The sequence below is a fragment of the Peromyscus leucopus genome, chromosome 1 (genome assembly GCF_004664715.2).
Source record: "Peromyscus leucopus breed LL Stock chromosome 1, UCI_PerLeu_2.1, whole genome shotgun sequence".
Taxonomy (NCBI): domain Eukaryota; kingdom Metazoa; phylum Chordata; class Mammalia; order Rodentia; family Cricetidae; genus Peromyscus; species Peromyscus leucopus.
In genome coordinates this window covers 49678345-49697605 of record NC_051063.1, presented here as the reverse complement: position 1 = coordinate 49697605, position 19261 = coordinate 49678345, and the positions used below count along the sequence as shown (strand labels likewise).

Sequence of the window (19261 nt, the reverse complement as noted above, 5' to 3'; positions counted from 1 at the left end):
TTATTTTGATTTTGTGTATTTATTAAGGTTGGTTTTGTGTCCAGCATTAGGTCTGTTTTAGAATAGTTTCCATGTTCTTCTAAGTATAATGAATATTTTTATTCTTTGGTGTTTAGGTGGGATATTATGTAGATATCTGTTAGGTCCATTTGATGTAGGTTGTCATTCAGTTCTAGGATTTCTCTTTCTCTTTTGCCTCGATGACCTATCTATTGGAGAAAGTGGGGTGTTGAATTCACCTACTATTAATGGGTTTGTGTTACTCTGTGTCTTTAATTCCATTAGTATACTTTGATGACATTGAGTTGCCAGAGTTTGATGCAAATATGTTTAATATTGTGATAATTTCTTGATTACTTGATTCCCTGATTAAAACAAAGTACCTATCTTTTCATCTCTTATGATTAGTTTTAGTGTGAAGACTATTTTGACAAACATTAGAATGGCAATGCCTGATCTAATTTGCTTGGAATATTTTTTCCATCCTTTAAGGTGGTGCCTATCTTTAAAGATAAGATAAGTTTCTCAAAAACAACAGAAAGGTACTTTTTGTTTCTTAATTCATTCAGCTAGCTTTTTGTTGTTGTTAATGTTTAAAGTTATTATTGAAGTTATGTGTTGACTACAGTCAGTTTTTTGGTTCTTGCTGTTTGTGTTCTTAGTCATGCTTTGTATTTCATTAATTATAGTTTCATTTGTTTTCTCCTTGTGCAGAACTTTCTCCCAGTCTACCCTCTGGTAAGACATCATCAAATCTTGCCAGTTATATCTTTAAAAGAGGTTCAGAATCCAAAGACTTTGAACACTATCTAGCACTACAATCAAATCAAATAACTTTAAGTTTTCATCCATCTAATGCGGCCAGTGCTGCCTGTCCATTGCCTTCACTCAGTGATCCCCTAGTTCGATGATCTTGTCATTACTTCCCAACTAATGCCTTTAAAATGGCTAATGGCACCCTAGACCAACTGATTTCCTGAACTCTTCGGCTGCCACCCTCCCACCCTTACCGAGCTCTACTTTGCCCTCCTTTCTTCCCTAGAAACCTTCCAGGGATGCTTATTCCCACCTGTAAATCTCTGTGTTTACTTTTCCCTTTGTCAAAAAACTTTCCTCCCTAAATCTATAGGAATTTGGGTGTCTTCCTTACACACACCTTCTACCTCCTTTGAGAATGAATTCTTCATTGGCCTGGAGCTCACGATTATAGGCTAGATGGACTGGTCAGCTGTCCATCTACCATGCTGTTTCCACTACCCTGGTGATCACAAACATGAACACCATTCCTGGCATTTTTATGTAGGTTTGGAGAATCAAAATCAGGTCTTCATTTTTGCAGGGTAAGCTCATTACCAACTGAGTCTTACACCTGGCCCCTTTGTAATGCCTTTTGTCCTCCTTTTATTTTTCTTCATTGTATTTATCCCAATATGAAACAACTTACTATTTTTAATCTTTCCAGAATGTAAGCTTTACAGGAACAAAGAAATTGTCCTATTCAATGCTTGAGTCCCTAATACCTTCAATATGTGGACCATAATAGACCTTTGTAATGACTGAATGGGAGAATTGATAGAAGATTGGTAAATCTAGAGGCCTAGTCAGACTTGTTTCCAGTATGCTCAGACCATACTTCACTGTTCTTGGAATGTATAACCCTCACACTGTCTTGGACTGTTTATCTTTGATAACTTATATTGTCTCACTTCCTCCACAAATGTTAAATAACTTCATCTCAGAACTCCAGTTGCTGTATCATAGTAGATTGTATTCCCATCAAGTTTTTCTTATTTTTTTTTTAAATCTTTCTGGATTCATCTTTCAGGCTGTGTGATCTCCCTAGGCAGATTTAAGATGAACTAAAGCAAGGCAAACAATATTTGTTGAGCTCTACTGTTTATGTTCATTTCTTTTCTTGTTGCTGCAACAAAACACCTGTGAAAAGCAACTTAAAAAACTGGAGAGAAGGGTTCAGTGCATAAAGTGCTTGCCACACAAGCCTGGCGTTTGATTCTCAGAACCCATAGAAAAGTTGTTCTCTGACCTCCATACGATGACATGAGCACCCTTATAGACGCACATCATACACAGAAACACATCATACACACATATAATAAGAAAAAACTTTCTAAAGCTTTTAAATCAACTTAAGGAAAGAGGGCTTATTTTGGTTTGCAATTCAATAATACAACTCCATTTGAGAGGAAGGCACGGTAACAGGACTATGAGCCAGGAGGCAAAGAATGGTTGCTGCTGCTGCTCTCAGGACCCCAGCCCATGGAATGGTGCCACCCACATTTAACACAGTCCTGAAATTCCCTCACAGACATGTTCAGAAGCTTGTCTCTTAGTGATTGTAGATCTTGCCAAGTCAGCAATCAAAATGAGCTATCACACTGTTCCATTATGTTTCAGATGCTGAACATCCAACACTCTCTGAATTCTTAGCTATGAAACAAGAGGACATTGTGGCTAGACTAGATTTGTTTCTTCACAGTATATTATAAAGAGTATTCATTATACAGTTTGTTAAATTGTTAAAGCCTAAGAAACTAAATAAACTTGTGAAACTTTTATTTAATTCATATTAATTCAGTATATTTCTCTGTCTTGGGGAAGTGTTCCACTTACATGTTTTGGGAAAATGCTACACCTACTGGTCATTAACTTTCTTCACATTTCTAAAAGCTCAAAGCACTAACTGACCTACTTAGGGTTACATAATGTGAGAGCTCATACTGAAACCTACTTCCCTTAGGTGTGCATCACTGTGTTATTTGGCTCAGCTTTGTTTGTAATAACAAAATTTAAAATAACTAAATGGTTTCAGTAATATAGAATTTGCTAAGTAAAAGTCATAGTATATTCATGTAATAAAACGCTAATGTAATTTTAGAAGATAAGAAGGTTCGTGTACTAATGAGAACTGGTCCTCACATGACAATATTTAGAGTAGTTAAAACAGTGGAGAATATTCTGTTTCTATGTATGCTTGAAACTGGTAACATTTGTCGCATAGAAAGGGGGAAATGAGGTCACAAGGACATGGAGGCAGAAGGGCAACTTCTCACCAGAGAGTCTTTTTTCCTTTTGATTTCTGAGCCATGTGAATCTATTAGCTATTTGCAAACTGAAATTAAATAAGCTGAAAGTAGTCCTAGGCAATTCTGATAAAATGCGGATTTAGAAATCACTGGACTATGCTTTGCTCTTCTAGGCCAGAATCTTCTGAGACTTCATTAGTCCAGGTTTCATCATGCTACCGGCGCATCCTTCCTTTTGCTTCCTTTGAAGATAGAATCATTGCCTGTTCCCTTCACTACTCCTCCTACATTTCATCTTTCACTATTGATTCTTTTGCTAGTACATAGTGTTCTGTGCCAGACAGACTCACAAATCAGGCTGGAAAGCTGTGTCTGGGAGAGGAGGAGCCAAGGAATGTCAGTCATTCTAAATTCAAGGTGGAGGTCTTGAGTCTCAGCCTCTAGTGCCAGGCCTTCTTACTCTTATCTTGCATTTCAGCTTGTCTGGAAATGGTCTGAAGAACAGAACCTCATTTGGGGAGGTTCTAAGAATCAGTGAAACTACACACAAAAAGGTGCTTATCAAGCACAGTGGATTCCATATGGACAGAAGATAAGGGTTGTTAGTGAAAATTATCTGGAGCATCTGATGTCACAACCCTATAGTAGCATTGTTATGGGGTCTTTGGTTACACTACCATTCATTATAAGGAAGCACCAAGTACCAATATCTTCAGGCTCTGGAACCTCCTCCTTAGTACACAGGGGACATCAAGAGGAAGCTGAAGTACAGAGACACATCGACTGCCAACAGTTGTGTTTCAGTGGGCTCCCTTTCCAAGGCTTTCCTGTGACCAGGAGAGACGACAGTGCCCATTAGCATCTGCTCTTTAGTGGGGGAAGGCTAGATTTAGAGGTAGAACTTGGATGGTTTTTCTCAGAAGTGTCAGAAGGAAGCTTAGTGATGACTTTTATGACAAACCAACAATTTTATCTCAGGGTCTGCGTGCCTATAGATGAGAAGGCCCCTGAAGTCATATAGTCCCTTCTGGTTCCAAGATGGAAATATCACAAGTAGAAAAAGAAATCTCAGGGGTCAGCTTAACACCCACACTGTCATTAAACTTAGAGAATAAATTTGCAGTGAAAACACTGCCAGGAACCCCTCCAGGATCCATCCCCCCCCTACTCAAAGCCATGACTCCAGGATCCATCCCCTCCCCCACTCAAAGCCATGACTCCAGGATCCATCCTCCCCCCCACCTACTCAAAGCTCCAGGATCCATCCCCTCCCCTACTCAAAGCCATGACTCCAGGATCCATCCCCCCCCCACTCAAAGCCATGACTCCAGGATCCATCCCCTCCCCTACTCAAAGCCATGACTCCAGGATCCATCCCCCCCCCCCTCAAAGCCATGACTCCAGGATCCGTCCCCTCCCCTACTCAAAGCCATGACTCTTCTACACACTGCACTGCAGTTTGTTGCCTCACCAGAGCTTGGCCTGTCTTCATCCCAACAGTTACACAAGGACCTGCCCTGGGAACTGAGAAATCAGTAGCAGATAAAACAGTTTCGTTTCAGTAACGATACAGCCACATATTTACTGAATGATGACTCATTTTCCTGCTGGTAGCCTCATAAACCCAGTGAAGTTCAGTCCCATGTAGGCTCCCAGAGAGGAAGATCCTGGCCTCTGTTGTCCCTTCACCTCTCTGCCTTTACACACGAACCTGTTTTCTGAATAGTTTCTGTTCGCCTCTCTGCCTTTACACACGAACCTGTTTTCTGAATAGTTTCTGTTCGCCTCTCTGCCTTTACACACGAACCTGTTTTCTGAATAGTTTCTGTTCGCCTCTCTGCCTTTATACATGAACCTGTTTTCTGAATAGTTTCTGTTCGCCTCTCTGCCTTTACACACGAACCTGTTTTCTGAATAGTTTCTGTTCGCCTCTCTGCCTTTATACATGAACCTGTTTTCTGAATAGTTTCTGTTCGCCTCTCTGCCTTTACACACGAACCTGTTTTCCTGAATAGTTTCTGTTTGTTTGAGCCAGGATAATTTTTACTTATTTTCTTTATTTTTGAAAGTTCTCGTGTGTACATTTTCTCAGAGAGGATTCATTGTTGACTCTTCCTGATGAGAGAGGATGATTTAACCATATGAGATTTCCTGTTATAGTAGCCTTAATAAAATAAAATAAAAAATGGAAGCAAAATTAGATATAAATTCTCATATATCCACCATTCATAACTGACAAACATCACTGTTATTTTTGTTTTGCTTGTGATATTTTATGTGAAACAAAATATTTAAATATAAAAGAGAAGTGTACTTGTTTCCCAGTTTAGCTTCATTATTTTCCCAGACATATAACTGAATAATTTCAGATTGCATGCTTCTAGCACACATTTAATATTTTTGCTATGTACATGAGAATCTATAAACCATATATAGTATTGCTTGCGTGTTTGAAAAATTGTACAAATCACATAGATTTAATTTATATAAGACCACGTGAATATGGAGAGATATACTCATTTTCATTTAACTTTGGTTTTTATTTTGTTTTATGGTATGTTTTCATTTTTTAGTTGGCATACAAGTAATGGGTTTCATTATGGCATTTTCATAATACTTGGTTCCTGCTGGTCTCTGACCAGCTGAGAAAGTCCCTGCCTTCTGTGTGAATGCCCTCCTATTAGTTCCCTTCCATCCTGCAATCCCGACTTCCGTATCACTTGTGTTCTACTTCCTTTCCCTCTAAGAAGATCTCCTTTTTCTCTTCTCAGGGCTGTCTCTCTACTTATGTGACATTTACACACACACACACACACACACACACACACACACACACACACACAAGCACAAATGCAAATACAAATTAAAATCTAGGAACCCTGTATGAGGGAAAACATGCAGTATTTGTCTTTATGAGTCTGGCTTATTTTGTTTATTGGTAAATATCATGATTTAATTTTTCTTTATAACTGAATAAAATTCTGCTGTGTATATATACCATGTTTTCTCTATCCATTCATCTAGGCTGGCCCTTTTTCTTGGCTATTATAAATAGTACAGTAGTAAACATGAGTATACAAGCATCTCTATGGCAGGACTTAGGGTCTTTCCGCTATGTGCCTAGGAGTGGTAAAACTGGGTCATGTGGTTGCTCCAGTATTAATTTTTTGGAAGAACCTCTGAAATGACTTCAATCGTGACTGCACCCAATTACACATCTAAGCAACAAATAAAGGTTCCTTTCTCGACCTCCTCCCTAGAATGTCTTGTCCTTATCTTCTTGAGGTTAGCCATTCCTACTAGGGTGAGATAGAATATTAAAGTAGTTTTCATTGGCATTTCTTAATGGCTAAGAAGATATTAAACACGTTTAAAAATATGTATTGGTCATTGTGTTTCTTGATTCAAGAAGTCCACTTATTGATGGGAAGGTTTTTTCAGGGAAGGATAGTGTTTAGTTTATGTAGTTATTGTTTATTTATTCTGTAAGTGTTGTGTGCAAGGGTCTGTGGAGGCCAGAGATTGTTTCCGTCCCGCCCCCCCCCCCCCACTGCCTTCTCTCTGGAGGCAAGATTTCTCCCTGATCCTGAAGCTTACCAGATTAACAAGACTAGCTGGCCAGCACACTTCAGGGACCTTCTTGTTTCTGCCTCCACAGCATTGGCATTACAGGCATGGACCACTACACCCAACTTTGTTGTGGGGTGTTGAGGATCCATTGAGGACCTCAGGCTTGTATGGCAAGTGCTCTACCAACTGTTCCATCTTGGCCTCACACAGTTCTTTGCATTCAACTACTAACCCCCTGTTTGAGGAACGGCCAGGAAAGCTCTTCTCCCATTCTATAGGCTGTCCCTTCACTCTGGTAATTATTTCCTTTGTTAAAGCTCTTCTCCCATTCTATAGGCTGTCCCTTTACTCTGGTAATTATTTCCTTTGTTAAAGCTCTTCTCCCATTCTATAGGCTGTCCCTTCACTCTGGTAATTATTTCCTTTGTCATGAAGAATCTTTTTACTTTTATGCAATCTAACTAGTTAGTTCTTAGAGTTGCTTCCTTTTCTGGAAGTTCTTGCATATGCTGACATCTTAAAGTGTTTTCCTTATGCATTTCTAACAATGTCAACACCTTATATTAAAGTTCTTGATCTGTTTTAAATTGATCTTTTCCCCCAGAATTAGAGATAGGTCTCTAATTTCACTCTTCAGCAAGTCAATGTCTGCTTCCCCCAACACTGTTTGTTGAGGAGGCTGTCTCTTTTCTAATGTATGTTTTGGCATCTTTGTCAAAATTTAGGTGTCTGTAACTGAATGAGTTTACTTCTAGGTCCTCTGTATGCTATTTCGTTGGTCTGCATGTCTGGCTTTGCACCGATACCATGTTGTCTGTCACTGTGGTTCTATAGTATAATTTGAGGTCAAATATTCTGATATCTAGCATTATTCTTTTTGCTTAGAATGATTTTACCTAATCAAGATCTTGTGGGTTCCTGTATGAATTTTATTTATTTTTTAGTATGAAGAATGTCATTGGTATTTTAATGGGAATTGCACTGCATCTATGAACTGGTTTCAGTATTGTATTTTTCAAAATATTAATTATTCCAATACATGAACATGGAAGTTCTATTCATCTTCTAGTGTCCAAGTTTCCATGATAGATGCTGTCACCTCCAACCAGAAACCAGTTAGTTATACCTGTGACTGATGTACCGCTATTGCACCAATGAGCAAACCTCGATAGGTGGATTGCTATTGCAGCATGCGGGGGCCAGCACAAGATAATGATCATACTTCATTGCATACATATATGCAATTCTCAAGAATAAAGAGGCTTTTAAAAATACTACATGCTAATGGTAAGTTTTGGCATCTTAGGCCTGCCGTTCCTCCCACTGATACCCCGCTGTCAGGTTTCCCAGAAAGGTAATGGTTTTAACTACTAGCCTTTTCTAGAATTGGTTTCTTCGACTGCTAGGAATTACTGAGCATTGCTAGATTTTCCAAAGAGTGCTGCCAGGAAGTATTTTTGTGTATGTATTTCTGGTGAACTGCCTAAAGAGCAGGAAAATGAGCGCTAGAAGAAATGGGGAAGGGTGAGGATAGAGACAGAAGAGGAGAGACTTCTAAGTTTCTGGGAGCTAGTTGTCATTTATTTTGTCATTCTATATAAATGTTTACTTTTGAGCCTAATTTTCTATTTGGTACATTTGATCTCATTGCAAGGATGGCCCCACAATCAGTTTTCAGACAGAAAACACCTGGATGGGCTCCCGCCCTCAAGCTCAGTGCCATTGCCTGCTGTAACTCTGCAGTCCCCTGAAGGGGCCTCTTAGAGCCATTCCCGTGGCTGGAATATGGAGGACTTTCCCACCCATTCCTCTCCAGCTTCCTGCCTGCTCTCCACAGCACTGACTGCTGGGATCAAGGTCCAGCTGTTTGAGACTCTGCCAAGATATAGTGTCTCTCCACCACGGTCTAGGCTCAGGATCCAAATCTGCAAGGGGTTAACTGAGAGAGACAGATTAGAAATAGGGTGCTTAGCCCTGAGACACTGCAGCCACAGATCCAGATCCTTTGGCTCACCGTGAACTAAATCATGCAGTCACTCATTATTTTGTTGAGTATATTTTTGAGTGTTCATTGTGTGCTGGGATGTCCATAACCCCAGCCTTTGTGTATACCGACTTGCTATATTTTCTTTTCATAGTACAAACTCAAATTCCTTAACTGTAATATGTTAGTCTATTGGATAATTTATGCATGGGATTATCCAAACAAGTTTCAGAAAGCTCAAAAAGCATTTATATTGTCTAGAATATTTCTTTGTAACTGTGTTCTCTTCTTTCAAGCTTTCCTGCCCCAAGTAATTTTAAACACAAGATAGGAAGTTTGACACAATGTAGAGAAGATGAAGAATGATGCCGCCTCAGAATCAAACCCTATGGCAAGTGCAAAGAGAGGTGCCTCAGCAGGAGCCCAGAGGGAGGCCCTTTGGAGGAGGGGAAGCACACTTAAAGAGCTTTATAGAGTCTCCAATCAGCTTTCTCCACTGTTTGGCTTGGAGGTGTCAGACTAGGTTTTACAGGTCAACAGGGCTGTTCTAATGACTTTTTAAGCTTCTCCCCATTTGGAGGGAAAGGCTCCAGTTTTATGGAATTACTTGCCCAGTCAGCAGGCTGGGTGTTAAAATTCTCAGTAGACTACCCCTCCTCCTTGAAAGCAGCAGGCAGAAAAAAAAAAAAAAAAGAGGTCCGGAAATTCCTGAGCATTGGGAAGCCAGCCCTAATGCAATTAAGTGAAATAAAAGAAGGGGTCAGATAATAAGGGCAAAGGTTTTTCCTCTTAAAGTAAAGGGCCAGGTAAACAAAACCAGCTGCCCCGGAGCCAACAAACTCTCTTCATTAAACATTTGAAGAAGCTAATGGGCATAAGTGGCTAATTGTAGTGCAACCCTAAAACTGAATCTTGCAGCTGGATGGCAGGGTATCCCATGGTCGAGATGGAGGAAAAATTGAAGTAGGATGTTTTGACCAATATCTCTGTGAGATGACTTGGGTGTCTTAGATGGGGCAAGCTTAAATGTATATGCTAGTACAATAGGATCTAGAATAGATTTTATTTAGTACATTGTATGAAATTTCATGTACACTATAAAAAACTCGGAAAGGATATTTATCAAAATGTGAACAATGATTCAAGTGTTGGTCTTATTAGTGACTCCTCATTCTATACTTCTATTTTGTTTGTGCTTATTTTTTAATTTGCATTTATTTCTTTTATAATAAAAAGACAATGCTTTTAAAAATAAGATGAAGTAAATCATATAGTAAATAAAATTTTAAATTTTATTTAAATGCATAAGAAAGTTATGAATAAATTGATAAGAGGATCCATTTGCTTTAAATTCTCAGCCATTCTTGCCATGCTTGGTGTGACCCGCCAGTCTAGAGATAAGAATGACAGTAGCTGCCGTCAAGCAAGACAGGCTATTCTGATCATGAACAAATGTTTCAACTGTTACAATAGTTATGGAAAGGTTATTTCAACACAGCCTTCCTGGCTGCACCCATCAATTGAGTGGCTCAGTTCTTTGTGTGACCTTAGAGAAGTTGGAGCTTATAAGGATTTGGAGTAGATCTAAGATTTACTTAAAAGTGTTACTATAGGGAATTCTAAAATCACCCTGCTGGGATTTTATATTGACATGTCTAGAGTTTCTCTAATTGAAAATTTTCTTTGCTTTCCCACTGCCAGTTTCTTTCTTTTTGATTTATCCATCTTCAGAATCCTCTGCAGCCATTGCTAAACTAATTAACTCTTGTGGAGACTGGTGATTAGCTAAGAATCATCATTATCTTCTGAGGGCAAAAGACAGAAAAGAAGAGAGTTGTGCTCAAACCACTGAAAAATTAACATCATCTAGCCTGGCTTCCTTTTACCCAGTCATTGTTAGAAATCTGTATCATTGGAGCTGGGGCTGTAGCTTAGTAAGTAATAAATAAATGACCCTCATCATCATGATTAGCAGCCTGCTGGTGAGCACAGACTGCTTCACTTCCTTCATACCCATATCTGTGTGCTATATTGGTCTGTAACTGTGACACTGTGGAGAGGTATTGTTGGTACCCAAGTGCTCTGATAAGCAGGACTTCCAATAGGCTGAGGTAGGAGGCCTCTCTGTGAATTGAGGCCAGCTTGTGATGTCCAGTGAATTATTCTAGACTAGATTTGATTAGAACGAAATCCTGTCTAAAATTAGAAAATCGAATATAATAAAAGAGGCTTCAGGGTTATTCAGTTCATGCTTTGTTGTTAATTGATCCCCTTCCCCTCTCTTCAGAATGATCCCAAATTTTAGTGACCAAAGTTTCTGTTTCAATACTTAAGACAAAAGTGAATTTAAGTTGCAAATGAAATTCTCAGGCTAATATGCGGAGTCCTTTGACATCCAAATATAAACTAGACTCAGACTGAGGTTGTTAGAAAGATGCTGTTTTGCTTAGGGCAGTAAAGGGTTTCAGTTCCTTCACTGGGTCAAAGGTACAGGCAAGCCCAGGGCCATATTTGAGAAGTACTTTAAAGGGTCTCTGACACCTCTGTGACCTTCCCTTATTTGCTTAGTAACCTCATCTAATGCCGTAGTTTTACCCATGACTTTTAAGCTGAAGAAGAGACCAGGTCAACGTTGCCCATCTCAATTTTCTGCTATCTCTAACTAGCTGCTATATGTTTCATCTTTGATAGTCTGTGTATGTTTGATCTATCAAACTGCATCCTTCATCTCTCTTGACAAGCTGTGGCCTAACTCTAATGCCTAACTGTCCTCAGCATAATGTTCTCCAAGGCATCCTCTCTCTTGAGCTCATGGTTATCCTTCACTGAATGCCTTGATTTCACTCAGAAGGAAATATTGTGAGTGTTTTCATCACAGTCTGCCACTTGCGTGGCAAGTGTCTTCTGTGTCTTCCCTTGTTTAGAGCCACATCACTTCTTGCCCACACCATCGAGGTAACTTTGTCCACTGGTTTCTTTCCCTGGAGCTCTTCCCACCTCAGTCCAAATTCAGTCTTTAGGAGTAGCCAGGGAACAACTGGGAATAATTGGATCCAGCTTGTTAGGTTAAAAATGGGGTCAATAATGGGCTCTGAAAGGCTTAAGTTAAAGTTTCTGTTGGAGCGCCTTCTCCTGTGCTGAATGAAGGAGGACTTGCACTATTTCTGGGTCCAGACAAACAGAATGTCAGTCACTGAGCAAACAGTAATCCGGAGCATATTTCACTGAGCAAACAGTAATACGGAGCATATTTCTCTCTGCCCCCACCTGCAAGGAATCCAGAGTTTGTCTCTACCGATACATATTTTCCTCCTTCAAACCTTGTAGTGAATGAGAGTGTTCTCCTCTGGAAAGATGCTCCCCCTGCAGCCCCAGCCCATAGCCTTTCAGTCAAGTTTCTGCTACCTTGAGCCTTTAAGTAACCTGGCAGAGTATATTTGGTTATTGGATACCTTCGATGTGCTAGGCTCTGTGCCAAGTATTTTTCCTTATTTGTTCTCCATAGCATCCCTATAAAAATATTACAGGCTTGAATTTTTAATTTTGTTTGTACATTTTTATTTATTTTATGTGAATGTGTGTGAGAGAGATAGAGAGAGACACATGCATGGTGGGAGAGTGGGGGGATCGAGAGGGAGAGCACACACATGAGGAAGTCAGAGGTAGGCCTCATAAACCAAACTCCGATCATGAGGCTTTGGTGGCAAGCGCCATTGCCCACTGAACCATCTTGCTGGCTCCAGGCTTGAATTTTTTAATCTATCTTTGGAAAGAGAAACCCAGATAGATATATGTGTATGAAAATGTTATAACTAAATCCATTACTTTTTATGCCAACTTGGAAAAAAAGGGGTGGAGATCAAATATCATGTGGGTAATAAGTGATAAAGCATAGTGAACCAGGGTTTTTAACTCTAAGTTCTATGTAACTTGAACAAAGGAATAAGAGAAAAAAAGGAAAAGAATAAAGGGACCGTAGATCAGATGGGTTAGTCTAAATGTTTGTGGAGAATCCTACATACTGAAAAAGTACATCTGGCATCTTTGTGTCAATAACTATTAAACTCTATGTGTTGCCAGCAAAAATGATAAACACTGATTGTTAGCATAGTTACTGCGAAGGGAATGTAGAGAAAAGGAGAAGCTACAATTTGTTTGCTTGAATCCTGAGAGACTAATTACAGCATGCTGTTTGTCATAGGACTTGCCACCATGTAAGTGTTCATTTCTTCAGCTGTGCATTAGAATAACAGTGCACAGCTTGCTTTGCTTTAATTTTAGTGATCCCATCCCAGCATGCCCATTTTTCATGTAATGCATGATCAAGCTCAACTTGTTAAAAATTAGAGATGGCAATAATGAAATACTAGAGAGAAGAGGTTATGAAATGTTAAGGCAGTAGCCATGACTGAAACTATGTTATACATAATAAATGTTTGTTGAACTTGAGTTTGGCATTTGAACCAGAGATGAGGTAAAATGTCATATTATTGTTTTATTCCATTATGTAAGTAACCACACAAAAAATATAAGTACATATCTTCTGACAATAATTCTACTTTTTAGGATTCTATACTTATACATAATTTTACCAACTAGTGTCCTCTGTCTTAAATGAAGTTAGAAAGGTCAGAAAACAAAAAAGTTTTTGTGTACCTCCTGTGTGCCTGTTGTGTGTCAGGCATCTTAGGTTTATTATCGCCTTGATTTTATAACTAGCCCCAAGGAGCAGATATGTCACCCCTCTTTCATTAATAAGAAAACTACCACACATTTGAATTTCAGAATTTAGTAGGCTGAAACAGGAGGATTGATATAGTTCAAAGCTAACCTGAGCTACATAGTGAGTCCAGGCGAGCCTAGACTACAAAGTGAGCCCTTGTCTCAAAAACAAACATGCAAACAAAAACTAGACAGATGATAGATAGGTAGGTAGGTAGGTAGGTAGGCAGGCAGGCAAGCAAGTAGGCAGACAGACAGACAGTTTAAATATGCCAGAACTGAGGTCTGTAGAGACCAGAAAAGTTTTTGAGATTATATAAGGAGCAAATGCCAAATCAGGAATCTGACCTCAAATGTCTCTGTCTCCAAAAACACATTTTTCTTTGTTTTTTGTTTTTAAACCTATCAGTCATTTAAACATTGAGTTCTTTGGAAATACCTTATGGTGGGGAGAGAGGCCAACAGAAGGCTGAGTCAGACCTGTCTCCTTCCCTTACTTCAGCTAGAGCACCTGTTTACAATAAAAGATTTTTAAGCCTGACCATCCCATACAACATTAAGAAGGACTTTCATATAAGTCTGTATATATTGATGGATAGATCTTTTATTTCAAACGAAAGAAAATCGATCATTAGTTATCAACCAATAAGACTTTAGTGGATTAGGCTAGGCATATGGGAATCATAAGCATTTAAAAATTTTCTTAGTTCAGATTTTGCCAAGATAGGAGTAAGGCGGGGTTCTAGGTGATGAAGGTCACCTCACCTGGAGCCCATGTCTGCTTAGTCTTCGGAATAAGTGGTTCAGAAAAGAGGAGCACATGAGGTGGTGGGGTGGGCCTGTTTTGGTCAAATGTTCACAAGTGTCAGTGCAGCTTGATGATTCTCTTAAGTCCCTAATGAAAAGCAGACTGAAAGCAGACCAAATGAGCACCAGCCCTGTTCGATCAGCAGAGAGCTTTGGGGCCAGTGTATGGATTTCTTTGCATTTGTTTGTTCATTATTCACTCATTCATTCGTCCAAATGATGGGGAGGGGGCCCCACTATAATGAGTTTTACCAAGGAAGCAAGCTAGAAACTGGAAACACTTGAGACTCTTAACTGCACTGCATCAGAATTTTACTCTGTTGTTTATTTTCTTATTTAAAAGTGGAAACCTAGCAAATGTTTGGGTGTTCCTTTGCAACTCTCCCATGCCTTTGTTGCTTTAAGGTAAAGATAGAGACAGCCATGAGATTGGAGACTAAGTCCCTTTCCCAAGAGAAAAAGTAAGTTTTTCCCCAATTGCCCAGTTTAGATTATGTAATATCTGCCAGTTCCCAGAGAACAAGAAATGGGTTTTTACCTGAGCAAGGCTGAAAAAAGTCACAGTAGCTGACAAATGGAATTGGAAATGGAGAAAATACAAAGAATATTATTTGCTTGAAAAGTGTGAAGAGTCAAAATCTATCCTGTGATGGATACAATCCCAGGTGGTTTCCTCAGCAAACATAGACTTCTAATAAGAGAAGTGTATTTCCAGCCCCCTCTTCAAGATTTTATCTGACTGTTATTTTATTTTTATTCCAGTTGCTACATTGATGGCCGGGTGGTCAAGGTGATGGACTTCCTGAAAACTCGTCTGTTAGATACACTCTCTGACCAGATTAGGAAAATTCAGAAAGTGAGTAGAATTATCTGTGAGCTGATGTGTTTGGAAGAAAGACAAGGAAAAGGTCACAGGGTCTCAACTGGAATTTAGTGCTGTGGGAACCAGGCTAGGAAAAGATTCCAGATGGACGTGGCCACATCCCCTTCTTTCAATGATGATTGTGGATCATTACTGTTTTTCACATTTCAAAGGGTTTATATTTGTCACATCAAGATCTAGAGCCGTTCTAACAAATGATTTCAAGGATAAGGAACTCTTACACACTGTTGGTGGGGATGGAAGAAGTATAGTCATGGAGAGCAGTGCAGAAGTGTCTCAAAGCCAGAACTAGACCTGCACATAACCCAGTCATCCAGAGCACGGCCGTCATATCAAAGAGCTGCTTGCACTCTCGTGCTTCCTGCAGCACTTCCTGTTGAGACTAACTGAGATACAGAGTCACCAAGGTATCTGTCAATGGACACATAGATAAAGAAATAGTGTAAGGTTTCCCATGCAATGAAGAATGAAATCCTGCCATTTTTAGAAAAATGGATGGAACTGGAGGTCATTGTATTGAGTAGAATGAGCCAGACTCAGAAAGACAAATACTGCATATTCCTTTCCCTGTGGAAAAGGTAAGACAATTCATTCAAACTAGAAAATAGCAGAAGCTAGGAGAGAAGAGGGAGCAGCGAATAGAGAAGTGAGCTAAGAGGTACCATACCACAGTGAAGTGGTGCAAATACATCCATGTCTCCAGCATAACAAGGTGACTGTTCACAGTGACACAGCTTATCAATACCTGGAAGAGAGCTCAGGGGCTCTAAATGTAAAGAAATAACAAAGAGGTGAAGTTCTTCATTATGAAAACTGGAATAGTGCACGCAGTACCCTATAAATATGTGCAGCTATTATAAATTAATTAAAACAAAAAGTAAAATTCAAAGAATAAAAACTCCACATGGGAATCAAAGGTTTGTTAAACAAACAACAACAACAATAAAGAAGGCAGACTTTGTCTTCATCCTTCCAACTTTGCCCTCCATTTAAAATTAAGTTCAACTATTATTTTTATTTAAAGGGCTTCTTTAATGACAAGTTTGCTTGTTTTTTTTTTCTCTTCCTGGGGATTCACTTGGGGCTAGTTTAAGGGGATTATTATTGCTCATATTCATTGAAGTTCTGGTTTTGAGAGCTAATGACTCTGATCCATATTTACATCCTTCTTAGGTATCTTGGAATCAGCCATGTAAGAATTGACTTTTATAAAAAGGAAAATAAAATTAAATTGTATTAAGCAATTGCATGTAGGTCTTTGCAGCAAGATCCCTTTAGTTATTGGACCAATCCAGATAACCAATGGTGCCCATTAGTAACATGTCCAGTCTTATTCTTGACATTCTGGATTAGTGTGGCTAGAGCTGAGAGCTCTGCCTTGAATAATCATCTGTCTAGTGATTGTGTGTGTTACAGGTTATAGAGTTACATTTTGTGATACACTAGATTCATTCATTCTAAATAATGAGGATCTTGTAAGTTCCACTTCTTGTGGATCTTGTAAAAGTTCCATCTTCTGCTGTCCAGTAAGGTTCTTTTCTAGAAATTTGCACTCTGTAGATACTCAGCTATCCTTTTGAGCAGATAAAATACTTCTCAATAAGTAGTCCCTCTGTAAATGTGGGATGGATAAATACATAGACCAATGAATGAATGGTTCATGTTTAAAACTATCTTTGAAAGAAAATTCTACTTGAAGCCATCATAGAAAAGCACCATTGAGAACTAAAGTGGAAGTCTGAACCTTTTTTATATTCTCATGCTAATGTCATACTCAAATAACATACAGCCTCCCTGTTCACTTGTTCTTGGGGAATGTTAAAGCATGGGAACTCTCAAGACTCCTGGATTTCTGCATCCTAATGTAATCACCATGGGACAAGGGACATTGACCAGAACCTTTTTCTATCACTGCCTTCTATTAGACAAGAAGAACTAAATGATCTGAAATATTTCTGCCAGTCTGTTTGACAACAGTTAGTGAAAAGTATTGTGAGCACCATGCAAAGTGCCAGATGCTGGAGATAGAAAATAGAATAAAATGTGGCCTCAAGGAATTCAGTTTTAATATTTGACTAGGTTGGAACATGTTGCCTGGTGCAACAGAATATCAACCTATTGTTGATCATAGTAGTGCATGCCTATAACCTAGCCCCTGGAAGTCTGAGGCAAGAGGATCATGAGTTGGAAGCCAATCTTGGCTGATGAGACTCAGCCTAAAAATCAAACAAAAATCAACCTACAGAATGTTACAGTTTTCTAGACTCACTGTGCTAATTCAAGTGTTGCTCTCTAGAAGAACTTTTCTTTTATTCCTTTACTCATAAATTAACTCTCTCAGGCAATATGCTTCAGACAGCCTTCTAAGTGTTTGTATTACAACAATGTACAAGATAAAGTCCCTTTATTTTGGGTTCTTCCATCTTTGAGCCCAATTAAAAGATTGTTATTAGTAATAATATTGACCAAGAGAGACAGTTCTAACTGTATTCACATTATTTAAGTGTAGCAAGTGAGTATAAGTTAGAACAAAGATGAAGGTGTTTTCTCTCTGCTTCGCCCTTTATCTCTGCATGGCTCTTAATCATCACAGAACATTCAAAAGCTAAAGGAGCAAAGCTTACTTTCTGATTTATATAGGGTTCCAGAAATATAGATAAAAGAACTAAAACCCTATGGAAAATTGAGATTCAAGCCTTTAAGAATATGCCTGATGCCCTTGAAGTGGCCTCCCACTTCAGGAAGAAATAGTGGAAGCTCTCAGGAGGAAAGACCTATAAGTAAAAGGCTCCTGAAAGGGAGGGCTAGACTTAGCAACAAGACCAGGCATCATCTTTTGGCCGTTAGAAACATAACCTGCCCAGAGGTCCTTTCAAGTTGTGGCCCCTATTCTGGTTTTCTGTGGCTGTATAAGCAATCACTCCAAAACTTCATGGCAAAAACATTTGTTGTGTGATGGAACAGATAAGTGGGAATTTGCACAGAGCATGGCAGGGATACTTTCTCTGCTCCATGGTAGCTGAAACTGTTAGCTGGAAGATTTGATGACTGCGGTGCATCAAGATTGTCACATAAGATTAGTCAGAAGTCATTTTACTCAGCTGGTGGCAGCCCTCACCTTAGTTGGGGCTGAGAGCCAGAATATCCATAACTTTATTTCTTTACCTATAAAGTGAAGATGCTAAGAATTCTACATTCCCTCTTTTTTAAGGAAGTTAGGAATGTCCCACACAGCTGGTCTGTTAATTCATATTGAGCAATAGTTGTTATTGCTGTTACTTTGTTAGTTATTGCACTTATTTTAATAATTTTTGTGACTATAAATGCTCCATACTACCTTTATTCTCCATTTCTTCTTTGCCTTTTTTCTCTTTCCTCTTTCTTTGAACCCTAGAGAATATAATAGGTGATATTTTTGGCACCTGAAAGTCAATGACTCAATTGCTAAAAGCAGCTGTGGTTTCCAAATTTGGACTGCCATTTAGAGAAGAATTCTGTTTTCTCAGCAGTCAGTGAATTATCAGGGTAGAAGAAAATCTATATGATACTTTTGGAAACCAGTGAAATGTCTGGACAACCCACACCTTTGGATGAGCACACACTCCTTTCCATTAGAACAAGAATAATCATCTGTACTGGGAGGTGAGTCAAAGGAAAGAACTGAGACTCACAATGCAGAGAAGGTCAAATGGGAAAAGTGAGAGACATTTAGGACACAACGCAGATGGTATAGTGTAGAGAGCTGGGCTGACTCCAAAACAGTGACGTAAGAACCAAGAAGAACCACTTTGGCTCAACTCATTTGGACTCTGTGATTTGTGTCTTCATCTCCTGGAGGAATCAGAAGAGGAAATAACACTTTTTACATTATTTTCAGCAATTCAATAAGCACAGGAAGGAGTTGGTGAAATCCCAGTCAGGAGGAAAGTATTTCCACAAGTACTGTCCATATGATTGCAGTTTGAATATGAAATGAACTGCAGCGGGCTTCCTCCATATTTGAAAAGTTAATTTCCACCTCCTTCCTTTACACCCTTCTCCGTGTATGTGTCAGAGTTTGTGCCCTTTGTAGTGTTTTCCAGACTTCTGAGAATACGAGGTTGAGCACAACTAACGGGATGCTTGTCCTCATAGACCTTCCAGTCTAGTGGGGGGTGCAATGATGGTTGTGATAGTGTGATATGGGAACTCATCGTGGCATGTATCCATCTTTCTGGGTTTCCGAGACAGGGTTTCTCTGTGTAGTTTTGG

At 39.2% G+C, this 19261-nt stretch overlaps 1 protein-coding gene across 1 annotated transcript in view; it reads left to right on the top strand.

Moving 5' to 3' along the window:
- The window catches only part of Hpse2 (heparanase 2 (inactive)), a 225117-nt gene that overhangs the window by 68006 nt on the left and 137850 nt on the right, over positions 1 to 19261 (top strand). The window contains exon 5 of the mRNA XM_028888799.2: positions 14890 to 14983. Within this exon, the coding sequence (XP_028744632.1) occupies positions 14890 to 14983 (94 nt within the window). The remainder of the gene's footprint in view (positions 1 to 14889; positions 14984 to 19261) is intronic.